This window comes from Schistocerca gregaria, chromosome 7, assembly GCF_023897955.1.
Source record: "Schistocerca gregaria isolate iqSchGreg1 chromosome 7, iqSchGreg1.2, whole genome shotgun sequence".
In the NCBI taxonomy this organism is placed as follows: Eukaryota; Metazoa; Arthropoda; class Insecta; order Orthoptera; family Acrididae; genus Schistocerca; species Schistocerca gregaria.
Window position 1 is genome coordinate 401,655,609 of NC_064926.1, and position 27,661 is coordinate 401,683,269.

The 27,661-nt window shown below is 41.1% G+C and overlaps 1 protein-coding gene across 4 annotated transcripts in view; it reads left to right on the forward strand.

The window, feature by feature from the left end:
• Positions 1 to 27,661, forward strand: part of LOC126281424 (DENN domain-containing protein Crag) — a 292,659-nt gene that overhangs the window by 193,359 nt on the left and 71,639 nt on the right. For all 4 annotated transcript variants that reach the window (XM_049980371.1, XM_049980368.1, XM_049980369.1 and 1 more), the window contains one exon: positions 6,113 to 6,300. In XM_049980371.1, coding sequence (XP_049836328.1) covers positions 6,113 to 6,300 — 188 coding nt within the window. The remainder of the gene's footprint in view (positions 1 to 6,112; positions 6,301 to 27,661) is intronic.

Below are 27,661 nucleotides of genomic sequence, written 5' to 3' on the forward strand. Positions count from 1 at the left end.
ATGGTTGTCAGTGCCTTTGAAACATGCCTGGTATTTTTTAATTTTTATATGCATTGATAAGATGATGTGCTGATGCCAGCTTTCACATGAATGGTGGCCATGTAGTACACTTATTGTAAAGTGTTTGTTCTCAAGAGCGTATCTGCAATTTGGGTCCTCAGGGACTCTGTTGTAAGGTGATTGTGTACTTGATCACAATACATCATATTGGGGAAAGCGTTGGTTTGTACCTATGATTTTTAGGATTATTTGCTTGATTCTTTGTCATTCAAGCATGTGTTCCTTTGTACCCATGATAGTAAACTATTCTGTATGTGCACTGCAACTCACAGTTTCATTTGGACTTGTTTTGTACCTCTCTCTTGCAAAGGTTACGGATTTCATAGACTAAATGATTTATACAGGTACATATACAATTACTTATCAAGTGATTCATGATGCATGATGCCAGTGGCTTGGTAGAATGTCTTAGCTATGTTGACTAGGTGAGGACAATGATATTGTAACTACTCCTTGAATAAAGTCAAGTCATATTGCAGCTTCTTTGCAGCCATGTCTTCCCTTTTCAAATTATTTCATATTGTAGCCTGAGCATTGCAATTTTGCTTTAGTATTCAACTCTAGACAATTTGAAAGAGTCAAGTGTATAAAGAATATGATTTGATATCTTGTAAACAAGACGTAATATTTGCTTCGCATGCTTGAGAGCAATTTTTTTCATCTATTTTTGGATACTCAGAAGTAGGAAATGAATAAATAAACTACTTTGCAGAAAGAACTGTGTTGCTACCAAGTCACCTCTTGATCTTGAAATGGCTTTGCATTAGGATATGGTCAAGTCTAGTATTTGCTCAGCTGCAAAGTTAGTGTTCTTAAAAACGTGAGAGAGGCATGATAAATAGAAACTTAAACTGGTCTTAATAGAATAATTAATCCCTACTATCAAGACGAGAACTCATAAGAATGTTGTTCCAAATCTGTGACACAAATCAGCTTTAACTTTCCTAGCAGATTAAAACTGTTTTGGACAGGAAGCTCAGTTGGTAGAGCACTTGCCCACTAAAGGCAAAGGTGCCATGTTCGAGTGCTGGTCTGGCACAGAGTTTTAATCTGCCACGAAAGTTTCATATCAGTGTACACACCGTTACAGAGTGAAAATTCATTCTGGAAATTAGCTAGTTTTCAAAAAGGAAAAGAGCAAACAGGAAAAAGAGATGGAATAGAAAATTTTAAGTAGGCTTATTTTGTTTCCTGATACATTAAATTACCATACACCTAGCTTTGCACACTATTCTCCTCTAACTGTACTTGTAGCAAACAACTTGCACAGCTGTTCATTATGTGTGCATCATAATCGTAAATACTTTGAGTTGCTTCTATCTGTGATAACAAATAAGGTGTGTTAAAGAGTAAAGGGAGTTTTGTAATTTTGAGTGTTGCATTAATCTAATTTTTTATGTTGGTGTAAATGATTAATGGAAAATCCCATATAAATATGTGAAAAAAATACTAACAAAGAGATAGAGGGGCTGGCCAGTACTTACCTCAGCTCAGTACAGCCAATAGATACACAAAACAGAACAGAAAATTAACGTTCCTAGCTTTCGGAACTTCATTCGTTCATCCTCCCTGATGAAGGACAAAGTTCCGAAAGCTAGGAATGTAAATTTTTTGTTCTGTTTTGTGTACCTATCGGCTGTACTGAGCTGAGGTAAGTACTGGCCAGCCCCTCTATCTCTTCGTTAGTATTTTTATGTTGGTGAACATTTATGAGAAGTATCTGTGCAGTGTTAGCCATATCAGGTATTTAATTTTGTCATGAGCTACCGAAAAGGTTCCATGTGTTTGGGTAGTATCAACGATTATTTATTTTGATTCAGATAATTTGCATCAAATTCTGCTATTAGATCAGAATAAAGTGCGGTGAAGTTTTAAAATGCCGTGCATCTCAGTAAAGTCCACAATTCTTGAAAAATTTACTCATCCTCCAGTACAGTAGCATTTTCATTATTTAAATGTAACTCTCAATGCCTCTTTTCATTAATACCCCTAGAATATCCTCTAAATATTTCATATAATTATGTATCAAAAGAAATTTGCACGAAGAAAAGCTGTGTTCCTTCAGAAGATTAAATTCTAAGTACTGATTATACACACATATAAAAGTAAGAAAAATCTATCACAGTTTTTGGAACCTTCAGGGATAAGTTGGGAAAGACAGAAAGGAGGGGCTTCTCATTCTTATCATACATTGAGAGAAACGTGCGTATTGCCATGATGATAAAAGAATAATACGGAGACACCAGAGAGATAGAAGATTGAAAGTACATTGATAAGCACTGTTCCAGTTTCAGTCCACAGATGATAGGACAGAGTGAAAAGATAAAAGGTTGATATAGGAAAAGAATGAATGAAGCAATTGAAAACAGAAAACAGATGATGAAAGAATAGAGGGAAGGTAGGTGTGGTAGGGGGTGGTGAATGTTAAGTGAAGAGAAATGAAAAGTGGAAGGAATAGTGCTATTACGAAGTAAAACAGGAAAGTGAAGAGGAAAAAAAGAACAGAGAAAGTGAAGAAGAAAAATGATAAAAAATTAAAAAGTAACAGGGTAAACAACTGAGAGGAAAAAAGGGGGGAATGGAATGCCCACCACTAAATTGGCTGAGCACATGAGTGGAATCAGAAAAACTTGACTTTGGGGACCTCAAATCCTGTAACACCATAAAGACCACTTGAATCATCCCATCCAGTACTAGTTTCCTTGAACTCCAAAAATGGGAACTTGATCTCCAGTATATCCTCAGATCCTGGCACCCTCCTGGATTTACTCTCTGCTAATGACCATCACCCTCTCATTTTCTCCTTCCAGCTATTTACTGTTGTTACTTGTTTCCCCTGATGCTTTCCTCTCTTATTATCTCTTTGGGCTTCCCCCACACCCATTCCTATTTCTCCTCCTATTTCTTAATTGCACTATTCATTTAACTTTTCAGTTCTCTTCCTCTTAATCCATCTTTGCTTCTTAGTGTCATTTTCTCATCTTTGGAACTGAAGCTGGCACAATGCTTACCAATGTATTTTCTTTAACTTACTAACCTCTCCGACATCTTCCCCTTCGTTTTTGTCTCCCAATGTCCTCACAAGAGGTGGTTTTTCACAATGTGCAGTCTGAGCAATTGGTCCCTCCTTTCTAACCTTACCTGGCCTATACCTGTTTCATCCCTGGCGAAGAAACAAATGGTTCTTGGAGCTAGGAAGTTTTTTTTTTTTTTCCTTTTATATGTTGCTATTGGCAGAACTTAGAATTTCGCCTCATGAAGATAAGTTCTGACCAATTGTTATGACTCCTTGCACCTATATAATATTATAGGTTCTGTAGATAAGGTATTTCTGGACTGCCACAAGACCAATACAAAACAGATAATTGTGAAACTGCCTCTGGCTGCTATGATGACACAAACACCCTAACTTGGCATACTTAGCCAGGGGCTAATCTTTACTAGCAAGAAAAGTGGAATCTGATGCTGTTTGCTACTCACCCCCAGACTGGATCTTACAGGGAAACAAAATGCATTCACAATTAAAGTGTAAATATAATATTTCCCTTTTCTGAAATTTCTTGTTTGTCATGTCAGTTAGCTTAAGTTGTCACCTGTCGAATCCTTATTCACATTGCCAAGAATAAATAATTCATCAATAATCAGTTAACTTCCCTGCTTGACCGATGACCTTGATGTTTGGTCCCCTTCCCCAAATCAACCAACCTTCCCAAGTTGTATAACTGGGGTAGGTCAGGGTTGCGAATGTTGCTGAAGTGGCATTCAATTGAAAGATTTGCACTATGCTAGTGAGGCACATGTAAATATTATTATTATTTCTTTCCTTTCTCAGATGTTATGTCTGGTTAAAAATGGAAAGTGACGCGGACCTTGTTTAAGTGTGACTTCCTTTTAACTGTACAGTATATGTTACATTGCATTTAGAAACTTTCGGGTAATTGAACATGTATCAATAATTACATAATTCTGTAGTTGTATATATACGTTTGGATGTAGTTGTATTGCGTTGATGTACTGGTGGATATTGTGTGGTATGACTCCTGTAGTTGATAGTATAATTGGTATAATGTCAGCTTTATCCTGATGCCACATGTCCTTGACTTCCTCAGCCAATTGGATGTATTTTTCAATTTTTTCTCCTGTTTTCTTTTGTATATTTGTTGTATTGGGTATGGATATTTTGATTAGTTGTGTTAATTTCTTCTTTCTATTGGTGAGTATGATGTCAGGTTTGTTATGTGGTGTTGTTGTATCTGTTATAATGGTTCTGTTCCAGTATAATTTGTATTCTTCATTCTCCAGTACATTTTGTGGTGCATACTTTTATGTGGGAACGTATTGTTTTATTAGTTTATGTTTTATGGCAAGTTGTTGATGTATTATTATTATTATTATTATTATTATTATTATTATTATTATTATTGTTATCATTAGCACTGCAACTCATAATGGGATAATTGCAGTTTAATTATGGTTAAATTAGCCTAAAAAGAAAACAAGTTTTCTTTCAAAACATTTACTGTTGCTGTGAACCCAGTCCTGCAGAAGACAAAATGAAACTTTTACTTGTTCAAGTAACTTTTGGGAATACAGTCAGGAAATACCTTCATCTATAACCATTATTGTCAAAGACATTACCCAGTTGCAGTCCCATAAGTTATTAGAACACTCAGAAATAGCAGGAGAAGCTCAAATTTCACAAACTGCTGCTCCCTACTGCAGAGACACTGATGGAAAAACTATTTGAGAGGGGATGGAGGAGGATGATCTGTTGCTTCTTGTTGGAACAAAAGATAAGTGGAATTATATTGTGAGCGGAATAGACTCAAGGTAATATTATAAAGCACTGAGCTGTAGAACCTACCTCAATTCTGTTAGATCCGTATGGACATTTAAATGTTGTGGTCTTTTTAGTGCTAAAACTGGTATATAAAATAGCAACAAACATCTGTAGCAACACAGAACTTTTGTTTTTATTATCAGGACACTCGTGAAGTAGAGGCACACGACGACAAAGTTTGCTAGAGGAAATCTTGGGACATGCATAATGTAAATTGATTGCATTTGTTCATATCTAGAAGAATATTGATAGAACCCGCATTATCTCCAGCACTGTTGAGTGGCTCTATTGCATATTAATAGTTATTTGTGTTATTCTTTGTCAATTATGTACTCATCTCCTCGGTCTTATCTGGTAAAAGTATTTTTTATACAGCTACTCAGTTATGAATGATACTTAACAGCAAAAGGGCAAAGATGTACCGTTATACAGGTGACTACCAAAAATAAATGAATATCATAGTACAAACAGTCACAAACAGTGGATACATAGAAAACTTAGTAACAAAATAAAATTGAGAAACAGGAAAGAGGAAAAATCCATTGATCTCCAACACACAGACAAAAGAACAGGAACACCACAAGATGAGAAAGAAAGGAAACAGAAGATGGCATACAATAACGCACAGTCACAAATACACACACAGAATATACATTTTTTGAAAAACAAGGTATAAAATAACCCAACAAACCAACATTTCTGTTCATAAGTACTTCCCGAAAACAACAGGAAATACAGATCTATACATATTAATCTTGGGGGGGATTAATCTATAGGTTAACAAATAATTAATTTCTGTGGGAAGCTTTTTATGTTTCATTGAGTAGGTAATATCCTCCAGCTTTGATTAGTTTAAACCTCTACGAGTTCGAGCACTTACCTCCTTTTGGATAATTAGCTTCTGTATTCTATAATTTATTGTGGATATTGGTTTTAACAATCACAACCCTTCAGAGTTTTGATAGCAGTTACTCTTCAACTAATTTCTTGCGGTTGTTAATTGTTTCTCATTTCCCTGATGTTTACCAAGAAATTTTCTTTCTGCCGTAATCACAGATTATGTTTATTGATCAAGGATATAATGGATAGGAATTACATATTTCTGATTTATGTTCTGAATTCTATCTTAAGCTTCAGTGTATTTTGATATACCCCCTGCTTTGTTACACCCTGTTTTGAGTAAAAATTTTCCATTTTATATTTTTATGACAGGCAAGGATATCAACCTGAATATGAGAACCAATATCTTGAGGACGAGTCAGTTGACGTAACAGCTGCTGTGCCTGAGAGTAGCAGGAGGATATCTAGCGAATTCTCATACCTCGATTCACGTAGTAATTTATGGGAGTTATTTGGTGATGGCAGCAGGAAAGGAAGTTCCACAAATCTTCACCCACTTGGTGAGATTAATTTTTAATTTTATTCTTTTCTTTTGAATTACAATCATTCTGTATAGTATTATATGAGCTGTTTTATGTATCTTTGTTCATACATTCAGTTGCTCATTTCTTCATACGCTTAACCAAAGCTTGGTAGTATTAGTCATATTCCTCTAATTTATGGTGTTTAAATGACCTCTTGCGAGAAACCAAAATAATTCTATTTCCTGATTATGCAAACTTCACACTCATGATTTGTTAAATAAGACACACCTACTAGCATTGAATTGCATCCCCTTTTTGACCTGACGATGGCAGTCTCATTGGTGTCTGTCACAGCATGGCCCTGAGAGACAATATAGGTATTGAATAACGATCTTGATCCTTGACCACTAGACCACTGCACTAGCTGATAAGTTTTAATCAAAGCAGGATCCAAGACATGTACATCTAGCTTATTGGGGTTCTAAATGTGTTGAATAGGTTTGATGCCTAATCAAAGCTGGATACAAGGCATGTATACCTAGTTCACTGGTGTCCTAGATTCGCTGAATAAGTTTGACATTAGTGGAACAGAACAAGATTGCACAAACATTGCCTTTGCACTGTTTTTTCTTGCTCAAGGTCAGGTTACCTGTGAAGTGCTGCAGTTGAAAACACAGTTGCATAGATCCCTGTAGTATTCACATATGAAAGAAAATAACAAACTATCACAGGATCAGCTCTGTTCCTTGTAAAAATCATCTCTACAACCTGCTGGAACAGTGCCTTTTGGAAAGTGGAATGCATTACATCATGAGATTTCTGCGTACTGTGCCCTGCTTTTAGCATATACCAATATGTACTACAACTAATCAGTCCACACAATCCATGTTTTGTGCATGCATTGTGCACACTAATATCTGTGTCTATTGGCATCGGCTGAGCAGAGAAGGGGGCCAGTGGCTTTTGTCCCCACAATGTGGTGGTGGTTTTGGGTGACATGGCTGCTAATTAGTTGTCCATCAGTGAGTGTTCTGCTTCAGTGTGACCCATCAATCTGTTGTTACAATCTGTGCTAGTTGATAGCAAAACCTGTTGTCTATACATGATTGATGGGTAGGTAACTTGGGTAGTGATGATTTTCCCTAAATAAAGGTTCTCACAGTACACTTAGATTTGGAATTGTGGTGTAGTGTCTACATGATCTAGGACTCATACTGTCCTATTCATTGAGCACTAACAGTGTGGCCGTCATTATATCGTGCTGGTATGACACATCTTACCAATACTGCACTTGCATGTCATACAAGTTGCCAGTATATGGATAACATCCAAGTCATGTGAAATACCAAGTTGTTGCATTTGCGCTGGCAACAGCAACACCCTTTTCTAGGCAGTTATTAACTGATTCTTGGCAAATAAATAGTCACTTAAAGTGGATAATGCACAGAATTTTCAACTTTGTACAGTGCAATCCCTGATGATGGCTACCCCCACGAGGAAAAGGTGTGATTTTAAGAAGAATTCAACTGATAGATAGTAAAGTTGTTGGTTTACTGATACATGACTGTTTTCATGTCCTAAAGCCAAATTACCAGGTGCAACAATGTTAAAAGGTCATTAATGTACCCATTGCTCTTAGTAAAGATATATTATTCAGTGATTATTATGCTAGTGAACAAAGGATGACAAAGACGTGATCCATTAATTTTGTGAAAATTGCTATTGTGTCGATCACATAGTTGTAGTCTCTTGTTTTAAGGTTTACCAGCATCAGTGTGATGGCAGGGCCGTATGGTGTTTAGGAAGAGTTGGAGCAGTCCACACAAGCGATGAGTCTATCGTAGTTGCTGTGTGGGTGTTTCTACTCTTCTCAAGACCAGCTTGCCCTGCCATCAACTTTGCCGTGCCATCACCCCAATGCAGGCAAGTTTTAAAGCAAGGTTCTATAATGACAGCTTCCATGCACCTGCAATTTTAATGAAATTAATGGATCATATATTTGTCATCCTTTGTTTGCTAATGTAATGCAGACAAGATTCACTGAAAAATATTTGTTGACAAGGGCAGTGGGTATGCATATGACCTTTTAACGTTGTTGCACCTAATGATGCTACTTCAGGTCATGAACCAATTTGTGTTTCAATAAAATAACAATTTTACCATGTCAGCCAAATTATTCTTAACATTATGCCCTGTCACAGCTGTGAATGCCCAGAATAGAAAATACTTTACAATGAAATGAATAAACCTAGCTGCATACAGGCGTTGATATAAGTCAATGGCGAAAGAAAAAATGCGTGCCCCGACCAGGACTCGAACCCAGGATCTCCTGCTTACATGGCAGACGCTCTATCCATCTGAGCCACCGAGGACACAGAGGATAGTGCGACTGCAGGGACTTATCTCTGGCACGCCTCCCGTGAGACCCACATTCCCAACTTGTTGTCCTGCACTATATTCATAGTGCCCCTGCCCATTATACTCTTTACTCGCGGCTTTTTGCCAATTCCCGTAAGAGTTTGGGCACTGTTTGTGCATCTGCAAAGAAGGAGATGGTCAAATGGCCAGTGAGCCTTAACTATATATGTATATATGAAGATGGTATCTGTTCTTTCATACATGTCTGAATGTATATAAAATACTTTATCAATGAAGAAAAAACATAAATAAAAATGACTTCGGCTAATCTGATCCCATCCGGTAAGTCTTCCCCGATCCAAAGTTCTGGGTAACTTTTCTGAACTGTACTTTCTGGATGACTTTTCTGAACTGTACCCCTTTCCCTAAATCTCTGTGGTCCTTTTTCTTCACCCCTCATCCTTCTCCTTCAAGTCTTCTGCTGGAAGAAAGAGCCACTGGCTCTGAAAGCTTGCATAAATTAAACCGTTTTGTGTGTGTGTGTGTGTGTGTGTGTGTGTGTGTGTGTGTGTGTGTGTGTGTGTGTGTGTTTTTCTCCTGCTGCTGCTTGGTGAGTAGATTTTTTTAATCTATCCAATTACAAAAAATATATTGGGGTGAACAAACTGACAAAACTTGATTTCAACTTAAAATATTATATTATTTTAAGTGACTACTTTCAGTGATTACTTGCAATAGCAGAGTTTTGGAGATAGTAATGTTAGGAAGTTAACTTATTTTACCTGTTTTGTACATAATATTATAGTAGTTCCAGAGATTAGATGAAATTGCTTTATCAGTTAACAAGTATTAAAGAGTTAATTAATATAATTTTGAATTACTTCATAGTTAGTGATAAGGTTATATGGGGCGGGGGGGGGACATCTTTAATACTGTACAACTATGTAATAGCCAACATAGAAACACCTGAAAGATCTTCAAGCTTATTGACTGTGTAACAAGTTGACATAGACTGTAGCATAACAAATTATTATAAACATGACCTGTGAAATGAGCTGTTAACTCATGTTCTTGTACATCTTTGAAGTTCTTGCACCTGCTGAATATTTGACAGGTGTGCACCAAACCTGTTATTAAGAAGATTTAAGACTGGGAGATAATACACGATATTAGTAATTCACTTGTTCTTAGGGGCAGTACTTGTTGATAAAATTAATTTCAATACTTGTGATGGCCCATTAGTTTTAGGTGTTGTATTCAATAGACTTTCACATCTTATAACAGATTTTATTCGTTCCTGCTTTTCTCCCCCTGCAGGTCCGGGGGTTAGAATTGGCCCAAGGTATTCCTGCCTGTCGTACGAGGTAACTAAAAGGAGTTTCACATGTTTTGGCCTTTATGTGATGTTCCCCTGTAGAATTTGATCTCCATTCTTCAAAATTTTTCTGAAGAGCAAGTCAATTGGGAAAGGACGCCTTACAAGGTGCATCTTGTCCATTGTGCATTGAGATCTTTAGCCTACTTTCTCGTCACTACATTGCAGTCCTGCCTATTCTCCATCTCTTGGGTGAGGACAACCTGCGTGCGTTTTCCACCATGCACTATCCAGTGTCGATTTCTGCGTCAACGATGACCATGGACTCCTTTGCACCTGATATTCAGCACAGTAGCCAGTCCATTACGGTGGGGCCGCCATGTACCCTGTTGGCTGTAGCCTCTGACCACATAGGCATCGCTCTGCTGATGCCTGCGCCGTTAACTCCCCATGTATTACAAGGGGTAGATGCCCATCCCCCTGGGGCATCGGGACTCCCAGCAATGACCATCCTGCTAGGTGGCCTTTTCTGCGGCTGGGTGGCACCTGTGGGGAGGCCCCCTGGTCAGAGTGGGTGGCATCAGGGCAGATGAAAAGTGATGAAGCGTAGTCCAGCTTCTCTTGCTGGTGGTGAAACACCAGCAGTCTCTAAGAGATCATGAGCTCAATTCAATGCACAGAAGTATGAGTCCAAATTGTTCCCCTCCCTGGCCGCACCATGGGAGGAATGTCAGGCTAAGGATGGCAGCGGATCTTATTTGCCCCGGCACCTTGTATGTTCGAGAGCTGATGGGGAGTCTTTCATGATGATGAAGCCCCAGTTATTTGTTTAGTAATTAGAGGGCATTTGGGGAGGTGGAGGGCTTGTCCAAAATGAGATCTGGGTCAGTCTTGATCAAAACAGCATCCTCTGCCCAGTCATGGGAGTTACTTGTGACAAGCTGGGGGATGTTTCTGTAACCATCACACCCCACAAAAGCTTAAATATGCTCCAGGGTATCATATTTCACAGAGACCTTCTTTAGCAGTCTGGTGATGAGCTGCTCGCCAATTTAGAGCGGCGAGATTTACATTCCATCCTGCATGTCCACCGGGGTCTGAAGAATAATCAGGTAGCCACCAGTGCCTTTATCTTGGCCTTTGATGGTGATACTTTGCCCGAGGAGGTCATGGTGATGATCTACCGGTGTGATGTCAAGCCCTATATCCCTTCTCCGATGCGGTGCTTTAAGTGCTGGAAGTTCGACCATATGTCTTCCCGTTGTACTTCCAGTGTCACATGGCGAGATTGAAGACGGCCATCACATCCCAGTACTCCATCTGCCCCACCTCCCATCTGTGTCAACTGCAGAGAGCACCATTTGCCTTGCTCGCCTGACTGCAGGATTCTCCAGGAAGAAAGGAAAATCATGGAATACTGGACAGACTGACCTACACTGAGGCTAAGAGAAAATTTGAACACCTGCATCTTGTGTGTATGGCATCATCATAAGCCGCCGCTACAACAGCTCTGGCACCATCAGCTCCGCCAACCCAGGTCACCTCTCGGAGCCGGAAGACTACACCTGCCCTCTTGATGGTGGGAGACATTTCCCTCCCTGTTGCTCCTGCACAAACTACTTCGGGAGCAACACCCCCCCAACCATCAGGGACATCCGTCCCCACTAAGCCGGAGAAGCATAAGCCTTCTTCGACTTCTCTCTCTAGGAAGGGGTGCCTTGGGTCACTCCCTTCCCAGATTTCTTCTAGTGGGAAAGACAACACCCGCCAATGGCTGAAGAGCCCAAAAGCAGCTGGCCGTAGGGCTTCACGCTCATCCTCAGTCCCAGAGACTGAGCCAGTGAAGTCCTGCCAGCCAGGGAAACCCAAGGAGCAGCAAGAGAAATCCAAAAAGAAAACCCCTAAGACCAAGGAAATTGTGGTGGCTCCCAAACTACCGCCACTTACAAACTCTGCGGCTGAGGATGGGGTGGAGATTTTGCCGTCCACTGATGACCTTGATCTCACCAGACCCTCAGACACAATGGATATGACTGCTTAGTCAATAAATCAGTGGCAGCAGGTGTCTCTGAGGTGTAAACTGCCTCATTGAATGTTCCATGCCTTCCCAGTCCTACGATGTCATCTTCCAGTGGATTTGTGGCTGTTTTTCCACAGCCTGGCTGAGCTATGGTAACTATTAAGCTTTACACCTACTATCTCCATTGCCCTCCAGGAAATCTGGTTCCCAGCAATGCGGACCCCTGCCCTCCACAGCTATAAGGGATATTACAGAAACCGTAGCGACTATAATCCAATGTCAGGTGGAGTTTGCATTTTTGTCCTAAACTCGGTCTGTAGTGAAAATGTGCCCCTTCAAACCCCTCTTAAAGCTATGGCTGTCAGAATAAGGATGACACAGGAAATAACTGTCTGCAATGTATATCTTCCTCCAGATGATGCAGTACCCCTGAATGTATTAGCTGCACTGATTGATGAACTCCCTAAACCTTTCTTACTTTTGGGAGATTTTGATGCCCATAACCCCTTGTGGGGTATTACCATGCTTACTGGCCGAGGCAGAGATGTGGAAAATTTACTGTCGCAATTCGACCTCTGCCTCTTAAATACTGGGGCCGCCACACGTTTCAATATGGCTCATGGTAGTTACTCGGCCATCAATTTATCAATTTGCAGCCCAGGACTTCATCCATCTATCCATTGGAGAGCACATGACGGACGACCTGTGTGGTAGTGACCTCTTCCCCATCTTCCTGTCACTGCCTCAACATCAGGCACACGGACGCCTGGCCAGATGGGCTTTGAACAAGGCAGAATGTGGAACTTCCACCTCTGCTGTCACCGCTAAATTCCCCCCCAAACGGTAACATTGATGTGATAGTTGACCAGGTGACTAGCACAATTGCTTCTGCGGCAGAAAACTTCATCCCTCACTCTTTAGGGTGCCCGAGGCGTAAGGCAGTCCCTTGATGGTCGCCGGAAGTCGCTGAAGCAATTAAGGAGTATCCGTGAGTTCTACAGTGGCATAAGCGACACCCTTCCCTGGAGCACCTCATAGCCTTTAAATGACTCCGTGCCTATGTTCGCTACCTTATCAAACAATGGAAGAAGGAGTGTTGGGAGAGGTACGTGCTCGAGGCGTAAGGCAGTCCCTCCGTGCCCGTGTTCACTACCTTATCAAACAACGGAAGGAGGAGTGTTGGAAGAGTTACGTCTCCGCCATTGGGTGCCGCACGCCACCTTCCCAAGTCTGTGCAAAGATCAAACGTCTTTTCGGGTATCAGGCCCCAGCAGCTGTCCTCAGTGTTACCATAAACGGTGAGTTATGTACTGACGCAAATGCAATTGCTGAGCACTTTGCTCAATCCTCTGCATCAGATAATTAACCCCCAGCATTTCACACACTCAAACGGCGGCTGTAAGGGAATGTCCTCTCATTCACAACACACTGCAGTGAATCCTTTAACGCCCCATTTACAGCGTGGGAGCTCCTCAGTGCCCTTGCACATTGCCCTGACACAGCTCCTGGGCCTGACCGCATCCACAGCCAGTCTCATCTGACTACAAGCGACACCTTCTCGTCATTTTCAACTGGCTCTGGTGCAATGGCATGTTTCCATCCCAATGGTGGAGAGCACCACCATTCCAGTGCTCAAACCCGGTAAATACCTGCTTGATGTAGATAGCTATTGTCCCATGAGCCTCATCAACATTCTTTGTAAGCTGCTGGAACGTATGGTATGTGAGCAGTTGGGTTGGATCCTGTGGCTTGCTTGCTCCATGTCAGGGTGGCTTCCGCCAGGGTCGCTCTACCACTGATAATCTTGTGTCCATCGAGTCTTCCATCTGCATTTCATACTGCTGCTCCAGTACTTGTGTTGCTGAGCGGCACCTCCCGGAAGCCATCCACAAAGCACAGCCATGGGCTCTAGCCCACGGCTTCCAGTTTTCAGCCTCAAAGTCATGTGTCATGCACTTCTGTCGGCATTGTACCGTTCATCCGGAACCCGAACTAATGACAATCCACTCACTGTAGTGGAAACATATCAATTCCTAGGACTGGTTTTCAACGCTCAATTGACTTTACTCCTTCATCTTCATCAGCTTAAGCAGAAGTGCTGGCAGCACCACAATTCCCTCCATTGCCTGAGCAACATCAATTGGGGTGCAGATCGCTGTACGCTGCTGCACCTCTACAGAGCCCTTGTCCAATTCCAAATTGACTATGGGAGTGTCGTTTATGGTTTGACAATGCCTTCAGCTTTGCATTTACTCGACCCTGTGCACCACTGTGGGTTCAATTAGCGACTGGAGCTTTTAGGACAAGTTCGGTGACCAGCGTACTGGTGGAGGTTGGTGTCCCTCCACTGAAGATCAGACGTGCGCAACTGCTCGCCAGTTACACAGCACACATTCAAAGTTCCCCTTAGCATCCAAATTACTGTCTCCTTTTCCCGCTCTCGGCAGCCCATCTCCTGCATCGACGGCCCAGATCAGGGTTAATGAATGTAGCTCGCATGCGGTCCTTTCTCTTCGAACTGAAGTCCTTCCTTTTACCACCTCCACTTTACTTGCGGTCCGTTCACGAACACCTCCATGATGTACGCCTTGGCCACAGCTGTGTCCAGACCTTTTGCATGGCTCTAAGGACTCCATTAACCCCACCGCTCTCCACTTTCGCTTCCTCACAATTCTTGACATGTTCCGGGGCTCTGAAGTGGTTTACACTGACAGCTCAATGGCTGATGGACACGTAGGCTTCACATATGTTGGTGGAGGACATATTGAGCAGCACTCCCTGCCAGTTGGCTGCAGTGTTTTCACTGCAGAGCTGGTGACCATATCTCGTGCTCTTGAGTACATCCTCTCATGCCCTGGCGAGTGATTTTTCCTGTGTACTGACTCATTGAGCAGCCTACAAGCTATTGACCAGTGCTACCCTCGCCACCCTCTGATAGCATCCATTCAGGAGTCCATCCATGCCCTGGAACAGTCCCGCCGTTCCGTGGTGTTTGTGTGGACCCCAGGACATGTCGGAATCCTTGGCAATGAACTTGCCGACAGGCTGGCCAAACAGGTGACACGGAAATCGCTTCTGGGCATCTCCAAAGCTGACCTGTGTTCTGTCTTACACAGCAGGGTTTTCCGACTTTGGGAGATGGGATGCCATAGCAGCAAGCACAACAAACTGCATGTCATTAAGGAGACTATGAGTGTGTCGAAGTCTTCCATGCTGGCCTCTCACAGGGAATCAGTTGTCCTCTGCCGGCTCCGCATCGGCCGTATGTGGCTAACACTTGGTTACCTATTCCATCGCAAAGACCCACCTCAGTGTCGCTGTGGCTCCCAAATGACAGTCGTCCACCTCTTGCTGGACTGCCCACTTTTAGCCGCTCTGCGACAGACTTTTAACTTTCCCATCACCTTACCTTCGGTGTTGGGCGACAATGCCTCCAGAGTAGCTTTACTTTTATGTTGTATGCATGAGAGTGGGTTTTATACTTCTATTTAGGTTTTAGCACATGTCCTTTGTCCCTCTGTGTCCTCCACCCTAGTGCTTTTAGGGTGGAGGTTTTAGTGTGTTGCAGAGTTGCTGGCTTTCCCTTTTTATTCTTGTGGTTGGCCAGCCACTGTAATCTGCTTTCATGTTTTGTTCTCTTTTGTTTCTAGTGTCTCTCTGTTGTTTTCTTGTCCTCTTTTGTTCCTTTTAGTGTTCATTGCCTTCCCTTCGTTCTTGTGGCTTTTCCTTTCTTTCTGTTTTGTGTTATATATTTCGTCTTCACACTTGTGGCATTGTTTTATTAGGAACAAGGGATTGATGACATCTTAGTTTGGTCCCTTCTCCCGCCTTTAAATCAACCAACCAACCAATTGTTCCTAATTTTCACATCTTACCATAAATTGGAAATACATTTTTAAAAAAGTATTTAAAACTATCAGAGCTGTTAATATGTGATACACAACTTACAAATTTACACGAAGTACCTGTAGGATCCTGGACTTAAGAGTATACCCATATCTCTTGTTTGATTCACCAGTAGGAATTCAGGTATGGCGTATGTGTTTGCTTGAAATCTTATTTCTTGATGGAAATTGAAGTTGCAAGCCGCTCCTCTTCTTTATGGATGTTGAGTCTCTGGAGTAAACCAAGGAAAGTCTGTAAATATAAACTGGTATCTGAGGCACTATTAATATTGTTTTGTCAAATTATGTATAGTGTTCTTTAAAATAAGCATTTAGTCGACAACATTGTTCATACAATTTAACTCATCTCAGTATTTTCATCCATCAGGTTCGAAAATATATTATGATGGCTGGCATGAAACTCCATTCCCCTTTGTTGAGCTGCATAATTTTGATACGATGTGTTGCATATTTGTTGGTACTGCTGAGGTTCATTGTGCCATAAAGTAACAAACACTATACAGGGTGTAAATTTTAAGTTGACAAACCAGAATAACTCGAAAAATAAGCTTCACACGAAAAAATGTGTAGAATGCAAAGTTGACTATTTTTGAGGGGGACATCTGCGGGTGCTAAAATTAGCACGCCATCCCAGCCCCCTGAGGGTGGGGTGGGAGGTAACTTTAAAATTTCAAATGGGAACCCCCACTTTTTATTGCAGAATCAGATTCTACATAAAAAAAACTACATACATTTTGTCTTAAACATTTGTTTTGTTGGCACTGTAATTCAAGAAAATCCATGTTCTCATTTTTGTGTGGAAAATGGTTACAGATAAATAAAAAATCTTACTTCACTAAAACTAAAACTCTCCCTCTCTCCCCACAGGGTGAGGATTGAGAGAGTGGAATTAGAGTTTTACAAATGTTGACTCAAATAATAATTTTTTCCACACATTCAGATAAGTTTTTTTTTGTTTCGTGGTCATGAGGCCACACAACTTTTAATTATCAAACAAATCATATGACTAGCTAATTAACTTCAATCCTACTTACTAACAAGTGAACTCATTAACCTACAGAGTAAACAAAGTAAAAGACTAAAAGTATTCCCCTTTAAAATTTGGTAGTCCTGAAAAGGAATGATTGGTTTCGTTTTATTGTTGATTATCTGCCAGTACTTGCAAGTAAATGAATTTTGGGGTGCTTGTTTCCAGTGAGTCCCCTTGCATCTCACTTTCACCAAACATTAACTGACAAAGGTCGCTGATGGTTGACTTCTTGAATCCAGTGCGGGATCTGGCAAAACATTTTTGGTTTGTTTGCATCCACTGAACCCCCCAGTGACAAAACGTTAGATGATTTTGGAAGTCATCGCCATGTAGTTCCTGATGCATGGATACATGGTATGGATGAAATTTGTGGAGCTTCAGGATTTTCCAAACACTCATGTGTGAAATTCCTGATTGCCTTGATATTTCTCTTGTACTCACATGTGGATTATGAGCCACAGCAGCTAGGACTGCCACTTGTTTGCTTTCTCCACAAATAGTAGCTGCACAGGTTCTTTTTTCCTGGTTCACACTACCTTCTGCAGTAAATTGTTTAATAACTCGAACAAAAGAGGATCGTGATCGAACTTGGCCAGGAAAACACTGCACATAAAGTGCGACTGCATTGTCAAAATTTCTGCCACTTTCTCCATAAATGTACACCATCTCAATTCTTTCTTCCACAGAAAGATAGTTCATAGTGACATATGCCACCTATTGCTCTGAAGAGAGGAAAGATAGGGGGTGTCGAGATAGGCAAGGTTAGAATTTCTATGAGCAGGAAGTGCCCCGCTCGGCATAATTCCGTCTATCAATACTAACTCTACGTCAAATGTGACTGGTAGCAAGCAAAAGCCACAAATGCAGTCACACAAGGAAATCAAACAGAAGTCGCCCAAAAGACAATCGTTATAAATGATGCATTGCTGTCTGAATGCTCAGACGGGTGAAGAAAAACAGTTTATTTATTACATTAATACTTACAATTTCTAAAGCCCAGTCTTCTTACGAGAAAGAGCAAATTTCTTGTCCCTGTGCTACCTATCGGCAGCACTCCAGAACATTACACTGCCCGTCAGCAAGGGCTGGAAAGAGCATCGATTATCGATCAGGCCTGTTTGGGATATCGATTATCGTACATAATTCTAAAAATGCAAATGATGTAACAGCCGAGGTATTCTGAAATAAAATAAAGGTGTGAACAATGTGATTTAAGTCAATGAATTAATGAAAACGTTTTCTACATTTTTCCACCCGAAACTAAAAGACTCAAACTAAGCTAGCACCCCAGTTGTGAGACTTATCGACAAACAAAAGTGATCTAATAAAAAATTAGATTCGTTAGTCAGTTAGTTTTCGTTAATGAGTTCACTCATTAGTAAGTAGGACGTTTGGTTAGTTAGTTAGCTAGTCAGATGCTTTGTTTGATGATTAAAAATTGTGTGGCCACATGACCATGAAACAAACAAAACTTATCCAAATCTAAAGAAAAAATTAATATTTGGGTCAACATTTGTAAAACTCTTCATTCCTCCCTCTCAAACCCCAACTGATAGGGAGAGTTTTAGTTTTAGCAGATCAAAATTTATTAAGTAAATAAGTATTTTTTATTTGTCCATAACAATTTTACAAGCAAAAATGAGAACATGGATTTTCTTGAATTACAGTGCCAACTACCAAGAATCGAAACAAATCTTTAAGACAAAATGTATGTGTCTTTTGTGTAGAATCTGATTCTGCAATAAAAAAATGGGGGTTTTCATTTGAAATTTTAAAGTTGGCGGGCTAATTTTAGCACCAGCAGATGCCCCCTTGAAAGTAATCAACTTTGGATTCTACACATCTTTTTGTGTGAAGCTTATTTTTCGAGTTATTCTGGTTTGTCAACTTAAAATTTACAACCTGTATACAGCATTAAAAAATCACATTTATTTAAAAATTTCATTACTTTTCAATTTCAGTCATGCGTTACTTATTGATTTTTATATCGGAAGGAAATTCTAGCTAATTTTTGTTTTTTACAGATTGTGGGTGTATAAACGTAATGGATTTTGCCTTTGCCATGAAATCATCCTCCCCTCCGCCTGTTCCTCCCTATCTCTCTCACTCTATAACCTTCCCCACCCACCCACCCCACCCAAAGTTTTCCTTTTGTTTCCACTTTTTCTACTTTTAGTTTCTTGTTTATGTTATTCTTTGACCTTTCTGTCGCATTCGCTATCTACACTTACAATCTTATATCTCTCTTCTCAAATACTTCATTGCTTGTAATTTTCTTCTCTCGTGCTGAACTCACTTTATTCCATTCATTGAACTCCCATTCAGTAAGGCGCTGCTCCCATTCTTTGTCTACAAATATTTTTTCTATCTAAATTTTTACATATATTAAACACCTTTTTCATTTGCATTTCATGAGGCATTTTCTGTAAATGAACGGTAACAATATATGTACGCAACTGTTACTGATTAAATTGTGGTGTATTTTTCCATGTGGTTATTCTTTCTGATTTAATTCTCTCTCTACTGTCTGTTGTCATGGTTACAAATACATTCTTTTGTCTGTATGCTATAAACATGTTTTGTCGGTTATTGCCAACAGCTGTTACATGCTCTAGGTAGTGCATGACACAAAGCTGTCTATATTTATTTTATTATTACAGCCAGTTTCAATTATCAGTGACTTTCACAGTATTTGGATGCAGCAAATAAGAGCATAAACCTAACACTAATGCATAGGCTACATTCAATTAAAATTAGAGATTACATGAAGTAGTACTTACAAAAAGTGATATATTTGTTACATGTAATGTAAATATTCGACATGGCAAAGTTATTCATACAGCCTCATATTGCATCAGAACTGCTGAACATGAAAGTGACAAATCATTGGATCACTTTATGTCATATGTCTGTTGTCTGATACTCTTTGATTCCATTATGGTTTACCTTACAAGTGGTTGTAACATTGCCTTGAATCTAATACACCACAGTTGTCTTGTCATTTGATTACATATTATCTCTTGGATATCCTCTTTTTGTGAGTATTCCAGATGATCTGTAACAAGTCATAAACATCTTATAACCACTCTGTTAGTTAAAACATTTAACAACAGGGTTTGTCTGTTTCACATTCAACAGTTATGTTGTGACATCAGGCCTTAATAATAACCTTGCCATGTCAAAATATTGATATGGCACAAAACTAATATACACTGTATGTATGTATTGGTTTGTGCAACCTTACATTTCAATTGAGTGTACTCTATTAATTTCTTTTTGTTTTATGCTCTTATTTTCTGTATATAGGTACTGTGAAATTGGTTGAAATTGATAGTCATTCTGAAACATATTTACCTGTTGCCTGTCTTCCTTTTGTTGACTGCAATCAAAATTAAGATCTGCTTATTTTCTGCATTAATTTTCATTCATGCAAGGATAACTTAACTGTTCTTGTCCCGGAGGAGAACACCACACAACAAACTTTATTAAGGCTAGAAAACAACTTATTATAATGGGTACACTAGCCGTGGAGTGGCCTACAATAACAGTCTGATAACACACGAGTTAGAACTGGTGCGTACCGTCTCTAAAAGCTGTTAGCCAGCTGTAGAGTGCATGGATGAGATGCTACACATGCGTCCATGAGTGGTGGCTTCCAAAGGTCGTTAAACTTCTTGTTGCACATGCCGACTTCTGTTGCGCACCTCACAAGTGTGCACCCAGATCTTTGGTTTGGATCTATGTGGGTCACTACAGTTGTCACCCTTTGGGGGGGGGGGGGGGGTCATTGCTGATCCCTGGGCTGAAACGTGGACAGCTGCCAGCTGCAGTGTGGAGACAGCATCCATATCCATGGAGGCTTTGGAAGCAAGAGGAGTGAGCAAACCATGGTCACAAGAGGAGTGAGCAAACCATGATCACTGAAGCAAAAGAGGCCGGTGCGAGGAGAGCCCCAATGCCCCACTGCTGCAAGCTAAGGCTGCTTCTGTAACATTGAACCAGTAAAGGGTATGCACTCCATTTGGAATGCCAACGGAGCTTGTGCGGAGGCTGCAAAGGCATAGGCTCTTTGACCGAGGCATTGTGGCAGATAGGCCTCTCTGCATACGGCATAGATGGAGCAGCCTTTCTGGCAACAATGCCTGGTGTAAAACTTGATGTGCAGGAATGTGATTGTGAGCAAGATCTAGGACAGAAGAGATCGTGCAGCATCCTCAGATGGCGCCCAATAGGCCATCAGAAAAAAATTTAATGCCTCTTGAGTGGGGAAGTCTTGCGGATATTTTTCACGTGGGTCTTAAAGCTGCTAACCGTGTGTTCGACTTCCCCATTAGAATGTGGATGAAAGGGAGGGGAGCAAATGTGGTGCATACTTGACCACACACAGAAATCATGAATCGCCTGAGACAAGAACTGGGATCCATTGTCAGCAATGAGGGTAACTGGAAGACCTACTGAAAATTTTTTTAAGAGAGCTTGAGTAGTGTCCTCAGTAGTGTTCAAGGAGCCGTGGACCACATATGGAAAACACGAAAACTCTGTCAATGACAATCAGCCAGAAAACATCCAGAAGCGTACCCGTAATATGAACATAGATGCATTCCCAGGTCTCGGTTGCTGGAGGCCATGGGGAGAACAATGACCTGGGTGCTGCCTGTTTACTAGTACACTGAGGGACACACAGCAACCAATTGTTTCAGATCTCTCTCAAGGCCAGATCAGTAAACATCCCTGCCAGTAAAGGATTTAGTGCTGGAAGCACCCCAGTCCACCTCAAGTAACTCCTCTAAACTCTCCCACCATAAACTCCCAGGAATGGCCACCCGGGGATCTGCACCAACCATGCAAATGATGACGACACCATATAAGACCAAGAGATGATGGTGCAACACAAAGTAGTTATTAAGAAAATCTGAACAGCATCCCAGTGGATGAGAAGACCAACTCTGTTGGACAAGGCAGGCTACCTGTCTGACTGAGGATGGGGTTGGCTGCTGTTGCCCTGATGACTCAGGTACCTATGATCAGAAAACCATTTACTGTTTGGAGACATCCAAATGAAAACACTTGAGCTCTTCCCAATCCAACCTGGGGTCTGGGCCAACAGGCAGCCAGAATAAGGCATCCACGTTGGCACAGTGCTCCATAGAGTAAAAAGGTATTTCATAGTTGTATTTGGAGAGGAACAAGGAACACAGCTGCAACTTGTGGGCCACCTTATTGTGGACCCAGGTGGACGCATTAAATAACAAAATTAAGGGCTTGTGGCCCATTATTAGCTGAAATTTGGTGTCATATAAGAAAATGTGAATTTTGATGACCTCGTACACAATGACCAGAGCTCCCTCCACAACCTGTGAGTACTTGACTGAACATTTTGGATGCGAATGCCAAGTGGCTGCTCCAAGCTATCTGCATTCAGATGGGCAAGGACCGTCCCCACGCCCTGCTGTGAGGTGTCCATTGCGAAAACCAATGGTTAGTTGCCATTCAAGGTAGCTCGATACAGTGCTGACTGGAAGCATTTCTTCACTGTGGTGAAGGCCTAGTTGCATACTGGAGACCAGACAAAGGGAGCACCTTTGTGTAGAAGGAGATGCAGTGGTGTGCAATGGTTGATGCCCAGGTAATGAACTGATGGTAATAAGCAGTTTTACCTAAAAAAAAAAGCCTGCAGTTCACAGAAATGGCAAGGGGTGCAGCAGGTCCATAATGGCTCTGACAAGACTCTCCGTGGGTCAGACACCCTGCCTTGAATTGACGTGGTCCAGATACTCAAGAGATGGCTGGAAAAATTTAGACTACTGCAGATTGCAGTTGTGACCCATGGCCTAAAGGTTGTGCAGGTGGTCACTCATAGTATGTCCTGTAATGACATAATCATATATGTACTTGAAGTAAAGATTATTATTTGAAATGACGTGGTCCAAATAGTGTTGAAAAACTGCAGGAGCACTTGTCACCCTAAACATCAACCATTGGTATTGATGAAGGCTGAAAGGCGTTTGACGACTATGAACCACTTGATCTCATCATCCAGGGGCAGCTGGTGATATGCTTCAGAGAGATCAAGACTGGAGAAGAACTGACCCGCTATTAAGCGTGTGAACAATTCATCAGGACATAGCAGTGGGTACATGTTGACCATGAACTGTGAATTCATGGTGGCCTTAAAATCATTGCAAAGGGGCAGTTTACCAGAAGGTTTCTTAACAGTGAAAGGTGAAGTGACCCACTCACTAGAGGAAATCAGAACATCAACCTTGCAAGAGGTGAGCTGATCCAGCTCCATCCTGACTTGAGAGTGGAAGGCTGTGGGAATCTTCCTAGTGTGAAAAAATATCCAGGTTATGTGGGCTCGAAAGTTTGTGGTGCACCCTAGGCCTTCTGCAAAAATATTCTGAAATTCTGAACAGAGAGATTCCAATAACAGATATGGGGCCTTGTCAAATACCAATTCTATCGAGTCCATGACCATAAAGACAAACGCCTGAAAAGCATCCAACCCAAAATGTTTTGCTGAGCTTGCGTCATGGACAACAATAAAGGTAATAGGTTGAGATACTGACTTATAGGTGATTTCAGCTGTGAATTGGCTAAGCAAGGTGATTTGCTGTTTATCATATCCCATGAGGTGCCTGTTTACTGGCAACGACTGCAGAGAGCTGAGGTCTGAATGTCTTTGGGCACTAAGCAGGAAAATGCTGCACCGTGTCTGCCTGTTGGTGCAGCTGTCACAAGAGAACCAAAACCTTGATAAAAGGCTTGGAATCATGATCAGTAACCAGCCCTGACAATGCATCATCCTGAACATCCATATCCACCACCTCTGATGCTGCGTTACGTGCAGTTGGGTAGCAGACTACCAAAATGTGGCCCTTACTCTGATGTTTACAACAGATGACCCAACTTGGGGGACACTATGATGTGTCAAGTTTGGAGTAACATAATGAACACAGTAGCAACAAGAGTGGAGGCTGGAACACTACATGCATTATGTGGGAGCCGCCAAATAGGCTGGCTTGCACCACCATGACATCATCATCACACCAAACTTCCAGTTTCTGACCAGCAGATTGTGAGACATCATATAGTTGGGAAGTTGACAAAACCTCTTCAAGGAAGGCTTTTCTAACTGGAATTTCCTTATCTGAGGCAGAGCAAATGATAACATCATGAACTATGACATGCACATACAACTCTTTTGACTTGTCCATTGCAAAATAGCACTTGTGACTAAGGCAGTGGAAAGTTTACAACAAACTTTTTGAGGGAATAAATACACTGCAAAGCAATAGTCAAAATGCCTAACTCCTTAAAAAATTAGTGCTGGTTGCCACATATCTATTCTTGCATTGTTAACACAGAAAAGTTGCTTCCTATATTGTGGATACAAATCAATATGCTCGTATGCCATATTATGTTTGTGGATGTACAGGGATCAGACAGAAACACGGAAATGCCAAAACAAAACACAACACATTGACATGCCTAATAAGGGATAGGAAAACTGTTGGCCTTCAAAACAGTTTCCGTTCTCCTCAGAATGTATAAATACAGATCCTGTGTGGGTCCCATGGGAATCTTATACCATTCTTTCTGCATAATACTGCAAGTTCAGGTAACAATGACAAAGGTGAACAAACACCCCTCTCTTGAAAGTAAACGACAGAGGCTCTGTGTTATTGAATTCTGTTGGTGTTGGTGGCCAAGGGAGATGTGACAGTTCATCCTCATGCTCTCAAAACAAGTCCTGCATGATGCAAGCTTTATGAACAAGGGCCCTGTCATCTTGGAACACAACATCACCATTGAGAACAAATGTTGTACCTCATAGGTATGTCATCTGGCCTGGTTGCATTTCCCTTCTTTGGTAGTTTTAGTTAATTTTGTATTTCATGGTCTCATACCTCAGTATCTACCAGTTTGTTGTTTGTGCACATTTCAAAGGAGGAACCATATTATTACCTTCTATGTGAAGAAATCTCAGAAGACCGAATTCAGTATTTCAGGTTTTCAGATGCACTGAATGCTTGCCACATCCCTGCCCCCTCACTCAGTTTGGCTCCATTCAACTCTTTATGTCAGCTAGGCTGTGGCTTCACTTACATCAGAGATGAAACTCTGTTTGTTTTCACAACAACTTTCTAACATGGCTACTGAACCCTGGTGGATCTTTGCCCTTTCTCACAACCTTGCTCAGCACGTGCTTGTGGAAGGCATATTTAGCAGAGTCAACAAAGACCAAAAAATGACCAGTAAAAAAAAAAAATTGTAGTCACAAACATTTGTACAGCAGTAGAAGGGAGTGTCATGAACAAGGTACTAAAAATCCTGACTGGTGGATTGTGAGTGTAGGGGTGGGGGTGGCATTTAGAGGTCACTTATTTGTTTTTCCTTGAATAACTCAAAAACTGCATCTTCTAGCAAAAATGTTTCCCAGTACAAAATTAAACTGCATTAAGTTTCCAACAGAGAAGATCCTATTAATTTTTCTCTATTTTACATAAAGTGGAGAAATAACAAGATTATTAAAAATAGTGTTTTAATAATATGAAATTAATCTTCATTGTTAAATGAACTGGATTCAGGACAGGTATTTAATGTGGATAACACATCTAAGTGGATTAGAGCTGTATTAAGGAATGAATTTTGTTCTTAGGGTGTAATAGGGTGGAGAGAGAGGTGGAGGGTAGAGACATAAGGGAAGGCAGATTGCCAACTTGTGGTCATGCACTTGTCTCCTCTTCATAGGTCTGCAGACAGAAGAGCAAGTAGGCAAGTCCCCATTCTCTCTGTTCCACTACGTCACAAGAAGCAGCTACTGGATGTTTCACAAAGTTATACCAACCATTCCTCAGTTCATCTTATGAACTACTGGTGGCACCACCTCACTGTGTCAAAAGAAGCAACTACAGGATGTTTCACAAAGTTATACTGACACTTCCACAACTCGCCTTATTAATCACTGGTGACGCAGTGCTCGTACATGCCCAGGGTGATGTTTCTTTTCCGCAGAGTTTCTTAACACATGGTCTACAAATGTGAGTTACTAATAATACCAACACAAGAAATGCATATGGACAAATTTTATATAATATTTGCACAGTGATCACACTTTTAGAGAGGAAACTGATTCTTAGTAACCCTGTATGCCACCTGTAACATTGCTCTGAGAACGGTAGCTTCCCCATCATCAGTACTGCTCACTTTTCAGTTTACAGACAGGCAGACTGCATCACTTCAGCATTTCCTGTCCGGTTCTCTACTGTGAGTAGAGCATGTATTTATACAATAGAGTTACTTTTACTTTACAAACAGAGTACTTATTTGCACGTATTAAATGAGCTTTTGTGTTATGTTCCTATAAAGAATGGCTGAGAAGTGCGTAATTTGTAGTTATGATGTTATCCGTGACATATGTAGTGTTGGCGCAAAAGGGATTGGATTGGTAAATGTGGCACCTTGCTTCTGACTACAGTTTACTGTGTATTGTTGGCCCTAGTAGCTATGTAACACTCACTGGTGGTGAGTTAATGAATGACTAGAAAGTTGATGCTTGTCTCTCATCATCAACAGTGTTAATGCTAGACTGCATAAATAAATCTCTTCCAATCAAGAAATTCTGACACTTGTAGAGTGGGATGCACTGAGTGGAGCCACTTACCACACATACACAATATATCTTGCAGGCTGGGTGTGAATATATCTAGAATGGGACTGATCATATTCAAGTCTGAAACAGTAATCGGCTGTAATGCATTGCTTGACTTATGCTGAAATATCTGAAGTTCCACAAGACCTAGGTGACCTACTTCTTTTGCAGAGGGTGACAATTTAAGCCTTTGTGCCTATTCAGATGTTGTGAGAGCTGAGGCTGGGGTGAAACATTCAACACCCCTCACACTGTGCAAAATATTCCATCCAGTGATGGTGGAGACAAAGAAATCAACATGTTGAATGCATACAACTTGTTACACTTGTGAGAGACTTCTCATTGTGCTAGACAGTTGACAGCTCCAGCCCTTTTTACATAACAGCTCATGTAACAACTGCAAATAAGTACTCACTTAATACACTAAAAATAACTACACTATACAAACTCAGGCTTAGTGAAGTTATTTTGACTACTCACATAAGAGCACTGGACAGGAAAGGGACCGATAGCCCTTGTAGTCTGGTCCCTTCAATCCCACAAACCAACCACTGGACAGGAAATGCTGGGGAGGTATAGCCTGGTCCCTTCAATCCCACAAACCAACCACTGGGCAGGAAATGCTCGGGAGGTATAGTCTAGTCAACAAATGAAAATTGGGAGACGTCGCCTTTCCTGGAAGAATGATACAGGTGCCATAAAGGATGGCTAGGAATCCGTTTCTCTTTAGCAGTGTAGAAAAGTTCGCAGAGATTTATATAGATCCTGTCCAACACCAATTCTTTTGTTAGTAATTCATACCTGTATTCCATGTAGTCTGAAAGCATTTTGTGGAAAATAAACACTCCCCAGCCATGTCTGTGCACTGTGTTGGCAATGATTCATAAGGCATATTGCAGAAGGATCAATATAATGGTATGAAATGCTTCTTGAGACTTAGTGTGGTAGAGAGAATAGGGCATTGCCTCCTCACTCTAAAGTTTGCAGGTCTAAGTAGAACGGATGTACATGGCAGCAATCCGGTGACCTATCTTCCCTCATGCTTGTACCCTCCCCTCCCCTCCCCTCCCCTCCCCTCCCCTCCCCTCCCCTCCCCTCCCCTCCCCTATCACCA